Source organism: Perkinsus marinus, assembly GCF_000006405.1.
Source record: "Perkinsus marinus ATCC 50983 genomic scaffold scf_1104296931912, whole genome shotgun sequence".
NCBI lineage: Eukaryota > Perkinsozoa > Perkinsida > Perkinsidae > Perkinsus > Perkinsus marinus.
In genome coordinates this window covers 206,828-212,748 of record NW_003215602.1, presented here as the reverse complement: position 1 = coordinate 212,748, position 5,921 = coordinate 206,828, and the positions used below count along the sequence as shown (strand labels likewise).

Here is a 5,921-nt window from a genome sequence, read left to right as displayed (position 1 = left end):
AGAGCTCTGCATCTTCAACCTGGATACTATGGTAGCCATTGCCAACACCACCTCCTGCTGCTGCTTCACCATAGCCGGTTTGCATCAGGTATACCGTGCTAGTATGCCTTGCTGTAACGGTACGGTGAGGGCCCTGGCTGTGATTGGAGGGTCGCTCTATGTAGCGGGAGGTGATGGAAAGGTGAGTTGCTGCTCTAGGAGTAGGTTGGACTCTGATGACATAACGGTAGATACGATCGTTTGAAGGGTCGGATGCTCAGTGGCATGTTATGGCTGAGAACGCAGTAGATCCAGTAGTCGGGACAGGTACCATCACACTCCGGCTACCGTAGTTTGATCACATTAGGTGGGGGTGCACTCGTGTTGCGGCATGCTCAGGTTCTGATATTCTTTGCCTCACCCCATCGCCCTCTGGTAAGGACCTCCTCGCCACATCAGCTAACGGTAAGCTATGGCGCATCGACTCCCGCTCGTTGGATGCATCCCTAATCCAGTCCAGTATCACAGGAGAGGTAATAACCCTCATCCTCATCCAGCCATTCAACCACCACCATCAGGTTACCTGTGTGGGCTTCGGTAAAGAGGAGAGTAAGTATCTAATGTCGGGCTCCTCCCTAGGGAGGCTTGTCTTATGGGACCTTGGTCAGCTCAATCCTGTCGCTACTGCCAAGGTAGTTCCTGTGCTTTATCGAGCCAAGAACCCGATCACTATTCCATCTGCTAATCCTCGGAATGTCTAGGGATCAGTGTACAGTAGAGAAGACATCGCATACCATCTTCCGATAGTCGTAGTGGTGATGTAGTGGAAAAGCCCGAGAGCAGGTCCAGTCACGTATCGAGTGCCTCTGTGCGGGACCGGCAACTACTACCTCCGAGGCACTATGCGGGTGGGACCGCCTACATTGAGCATCAACATCATCGTCTTGCTCGATCAGTTATGAGGACGGCTTTGTGAGGTGTTGGCGTATGAACTTGCATGATGACAGCTATCTTCTATGGGAGATACCCAACGCTCATCGATCTAGGGTCTCTACTGTAAGCTCTCTGACAAGTGGATAGGCGGATATCTCCGCATGCTCAGATAGCGTGTTCATCCCTGTACGTGGTGACAGGCGGTGGTCCAGGATGCTGCGCTGTTCGGGTATGGCATCACCATACGAGAGAGCTCCTTATCCAGTTCCAAGAGCATAATCCAAGGTCATCAGCGACGGCCTTGATGATGATATGGGAGTCTGTGTTCTCTAAGGACCTGCCCTACCGGTGTTGTTGCCGTCTTGGTGGACGTATCAGCTCCGCATATTGTCCACAGTACCGCGGGAGATGGCCACATCGTGAGCTTTGATTTGAAGGCTGGAAAGGCGCAAATCAAGCACACATGCAAGACAGGTCGGTGGACAGCTGAGCCCTTCTATCTGATTTTAATCATTTTAGTTTACATCAGCTCATGGTCCTTTGTTGTACAGTAGTTTCCTTTATTGATCCTGATGTAGGTGGTCCAATCAGTGGTACGACCCAGCGACTGGACTCCGAGAATGAGCTCATCACTTGCCACGTGGACGGCCGTCTTATGTTCTGGGATATCGACTATGCTGAACCTGTAGCTGGCCTACGGGCAAGTGTCTTTGGTAAATAGCAGCAGTAGATGTCTGGTCATTCTTCATGATGGTAGATTCAGCATTCGTGCCTCGAGCGCCCCGGCTCGCCTGTGTGACGATATCTCCCGATGGGAGGTAGACATCATAAGGGCATGAAGGACTCACAGTTGTTGAACTCAGGTATGTGGCCGCTGGTGCGGAGGATGGTGAGGTCTACATTTTTGACTTGAAGACATCAGAGCAGCTGCCACCGATTGAGAGCCCCAGTGGGCATTCTGCGGGTATTACATAGCATTCGCCCTTAGCAGTCACTGCATGGAATTGCATTCAGCTGTCCGATCGATTTGCTGGTCACCAGATGGCCGTCAGCTCGCAACCGCAGCTAGGGATCAGAGCTTGGGGTTGTGGAATTTCTATGATGAGGAGGCTCATCATGAGGAGGAGAGTGGAGTGGATGATGATGGGACGCACTCCGGAAGGAGCTGAGGCTGTTGTCATCGAACATGAGCATGCTGATGTGTTTGATCCATGATTGACTTGTGATGACGACCGCGTTGTAACGATGGTGGTTGTGATAGTTGTGGTCGGATGCTCCCCTCGAATCGCTCTCGCATCACTCAGCTGTAGCATAGGCCTTGCTATGTGTTTCTGGCAGTTGTAACTACCAAATTGATGTTGTTCTGTGATCGTCGTAATGCTCTCTCCTTGGACCTCCGTATGATGGAGTCTCTGTGGTTGAAGGAGGAATGCAATGTTGGTCCGATGGTGGAGCTCACATCAATCATACAAGGGCTCATTGGACCAGACAGTCACAAGATGTCTGCTAACTGTCCTACCGAAGTCTTCAATATAACCCAGATGCCTGATGCCTTTATCGTTCGCCACGGTGAGCTTATTGGTGTCTTCATTGATGAAGAGAGGATAACCTTGAGATCGGTGCTGGAGAATAATCGGTTCGTTATGGAACTCGATCCACCTTGTTCGAAGGGCTCCCTCGTCGACTATGCCCCTGAAGGTGACCGTTTCATAGCTTTCAGTAGGTCTTTCAACAGGCTTTATACATACGATCTCCGCGTGAGCTCCTGCGTTGCCATCTGTGAGGTGAAAGCTTTGCCGCGGGATGGCGGAAAGCACATAGCGATGGGGTACTGTAAGGCCCATGTGTTCTTCTGCTTCGACCAAGGGAAATATCTGGATATTTACGATACGGAATTGAAAGGAGGTATATCATCCTCGCAGGCCAGGAGAGTCACGTCTATTTCACCAGTCGATGGCCTTCATACTATAGCTATGGCCTGTCGTGCCCCTGAGTCCTCTATTTCACTCCGAGTTGTCTTTTGTGATGACGTTGGTTACGAGTCCGTCACTCTGACGCTGACTGGCACTAAGCGCCCTCAGATCCTTAAGAAGAAGTCTTACACCTCGATAGGTCGCGGGATTCACGAAGTGCCAATCGTTGGGCCGGTTGCTATCGTTGGTTACGATTCAGTGGTCATGAAGGACCGTACGGACAGTAAGCATCTCGTGTGGAGACTCGTTGACCTTACCCACAAGACATCTGTCCAACTCCCCATCGTCTCCGACTCCGTGGTCACATTCGCAGGCAGGATGTCAGGGGGCGTTGTCTATGTTGTGAGGTCAGTCCCAATCCCAACCATATGGCTTCTTCATTGCTACGAGGTCATCGAAGAGTAAGAGTGATCATCATGACTCATGATTCATGAGTACTCCAGAGTCTTTTTCTGTACGACCTAATCTGATTTTCTACTAGTCCGATAGCCTTGCGCTGTCTCTGAGGCCGTGGAGATAATTTTACCTTGATCGCTTCTCCCTTCCATAGGGTGTTCGGGGGGCATCTGATTTTGACTACTTCGATGGTGGCGAAGCATTCAGGATTCGGGAGATTTCTCGCCGTTGAGGAGAGTTCGTCGATTACACCTTGTATTTGGGGCAGATATGCCATACCGATATCGGCGGCGCCCATGTTGCGAAGACTATGATGACAATCTAGTTGCTCATTTTGATTGATAAGACTTCTCGCAGTCAGGAGACAGTCAGGCCGCCGCGTTGGAGGCGGCGGGTTGGCATATCTGCCCCAGGGGGAATCGGTCTCACAAACAGCGTATTTGACTTCCACAATTCGTCGAAATTGAAGTTACTTTGATCGGGCAGACGAAGTTGATCCCTAATCGCTTGATCCTCGATTGTATAATACAATTTGTATTAAGGCATATCTTGGAGTTATGGCATAGCCACCCCGCCCGATGGAAATCCGCTCAGAGCGAAATAGGCCTTGAAAAGGCGTATAGAGGGCGAGGAGCTGGAACCGCTAGAAGGCTGACGTGATGGTCCTGACGAATCGTCAGTGACGATTCAGGGTGATCGAAAAGAAGCGTCCACCCTTCGTGGTTAGGAGATGATAGAATAACGATCCATATGGCTGAATTGCGCTATGAAAATATGGCAGAAGTGGGATCGGCTATCATATATCTCTATATACGGTTCTCTCGTATCGCTATAGCTAGACGAGAGCGTGTGAGTGATTCAAGTACCGTCGGAAAGAGTTCACCGAGGGCTTCGAAACGGTACCTGTGATTGTCTGATATCCACATAACTCGAGGAGTTTTGAGGGTATCCCTCGTAACTCGTCGGAGGGGTGAACCTGTTTTGAATCACCTGTAGTATGCTCCTGACAAGCTTCCGGTTGTGTGAATCGTTGAGTAACACATGGATCATCTCGACGAAAAATCAAACCTCCGATTCACCATCGTTTGATGACAGTCGCGCGGCTGAACCTCTATATTTAAACCTCGTACATTAGCTCATACTAATGACTAAGCGATTGATACTCAGACGGATGTGTTCAACTCGTGGCTATCTCTGAGCAAGTTTTTCATTCATCAGTGTGGTGACCACACTGTGGTCATGCGGAATTTCATCCTCACCATATCGTGGGTACAAACTTCAATAGAGGAGCGGCGCTGCTGCTGTGCATCGAGACAATCTGGGGTTCTTTGATGCTTGCAGTTGTAACTACCCACTTGATGTTGTTCTGTGATCGTCGTGATGCTCTTTCCTTGGACCTCCGTATGATGGAGTCTCTGTGGTCGAGGGAGGACTGCAATGTTGGTCCGATGGTGGAGCTAACATCAATCATACAAGGGTTCATTGGACCAGATAGTCACAAGATGTCTGCTAGCTGTCCCACTGAGACCTTCCGCATTACCACGAAGCCTGATGCCTTCATCGTCCGCCACGGTGAGCTCGTTGGTGTCTTCATTGATGAAGAGAGGATAACCTTGAGGTCGGTGCTGGAGAATAATCGGTTCGTTATGGAACTCGATCCACCTTGTCCGAAGGGCTCCCTCGTCGACTATTCTGCGGAAGAGGACCGCCTCACAGCTTTCGACAGGAAGCTCAATACGGTATACACTTACAATCTCCGCAAGGGCATCTGCGTCAGCTTATGTGAAGTCAAAGGTCTATTTAGAGGTGGCGAGGAACACCTGGTGGTTGGGTGTTTGGAAGAACAAGTATTATTTTGCTTTGGTTGCAAAAAAGACATGGTGCTGTACTATGCGCCCACTCGAGCGGGCTATTCCTACTCCCAGGCCAAACAACTGTTTTCTCATAAAATCGACAATGAAAGATTACTGACCATGGACATGAGTTGCCGATCCTCAGACACATCTAAACCCCCTCACAAAATAATAGAACATACCGTATTTTTTCGATTTCTCTGTTATTACTGCGACTCAGGTTGTGAGATTTCGTGTGTGAGGGTATCACTTATGTAGGAACAAAAATATATTAGAGTCGTATCATTATTCGCTCGCCTTAGTAAAATTTCTGAAACGGTCAATTTTTCCGCGCTTCCAAAAAAATAGAACACCATCTCAGACGGATCCGTATTGATCACAGAGCGACTATTCGCATATGCCCCGCGCTAAAGCTGTTACTCCACATACACAGGAGCTCATCCGTATCATGGGAAGCACTCGCCTACCGAACGGTCAGGCTAAATATACCCATAGTGAGATTGCCAGCTGCCACGGAGTATCCAGGCCAGTTGTCAGCAAGATACTCGCGAAGGCACCCCAGACCTACCCGCCCCAGCCTCCCGAGCGACGTGGGCGCAAGCCGGTATTATCCGATAGGCAGAAACGGCACATCATGAGAGAGTTTGCGAAGGATCCCGACGTCACGTGCACCAAGATCGTGCGTATTTGTAAGCTTAGCGTGTCCCCACAGACGGTAAGGCGTTTTCTGAGGTCGAGCGGGGCTGCTTATGCTAAGATTCCAACAGCTCCAAGGTCAACTCCGGCC

General features: G+C 49.9%; 4 protein-coding genes across 4 annotated transcripts in view; all 4 read left to right on the top strand.

The window, feature by feature from the left end:
• Positions 1-2,127, top strand: part of Pmar_PMAR027626 (hypothetical protein) — a gene marked incomplete at both ends in the record, with an annotated part of 3,100 nt that extends 973 nt beyond the window's left edge. The window contains 10 exons of the mRNA XM_002786068.1: positions 36-181; positions 231-306; positions 379-512; positions 558-671; positions 1,082-1,197; positions 1,247-1,386; positions 1,491-1,625; positions 1,670-1,730; positions 1,776-1,876; positions 1,901-2,127. Of these exons, the coding sequence (XP_002786114.1) occupies positions 36-181; positions 231-306; positions 379-512; positions 558-671; positions 1,082-1,197; positions 1,247-1,386; positions 1,491-1,625; positions 1,670-1,730; positions 1,776-1,876; positions 1,901-2,127 (1,250 nt within the window). The remainder of the gene's footprint in view (positions 1-35; positions 182-230; positions 307-378; positions 513-557; positions 672-1,081; positions 1,198-1,246; positions 1,387-1,490; positions 1,626-1,669; positions 1,731-1,775; positions 1,877-1,900) is intronic.
• Positions 2,128-2,267: 140 nt separating this feature from the next.
• On the top strand, positions 2,268-3,290 carry Pmar_PMAR027625 (hypothetical protein; the record flags this gene model as incomplete). Its single annotated transcript, XM_002786067.1, has 1 exon — positions 2,268-3,290. One exon carries the CDS (start codon positions 2,268-2,270, stop codon positions 3,288-3,290), a length of 1,023 nt encoding a protein of 340 aa, XP_002786113.1.
• A 1,349-nt stretch (positions 3,291-4,639) lies between these two features.
• Pmar_PMAR027624 (hypothetical protein) lies at positions 4,640-5,375 on the top strand (the record flags this gene model as incomplete). The annotated part of the gene is made up of 2 exons (XM_002786066.1): positions 4,640-5,128; positions 5,355-5,375. The coding sequence occupies 2 exons, from the start codon at positions 4,640-4,642 to the stop codon at positions 5,373-5,375; spliced, it is 510 nt and encodes a 169-aa protein (XP_002786112.1).
• Positions 5,376-5,531: 156 nt separating this feature from the next.
• Positions 5,532-5,921, top strand: part of Pmar_PMAR027623 (transposable element tc3 transposase, putative) — a gene marked incomplete at both ends in the record, with an annotated part of 993 nt that continues 603 nt past the window's right edge. The window contains one exon of the mRNA XM_002786065.1: positions 5,532-5,921. Coding sequence (XP_002786111.1) covers positions 5,532-5,921 — 390 coding nt within the window.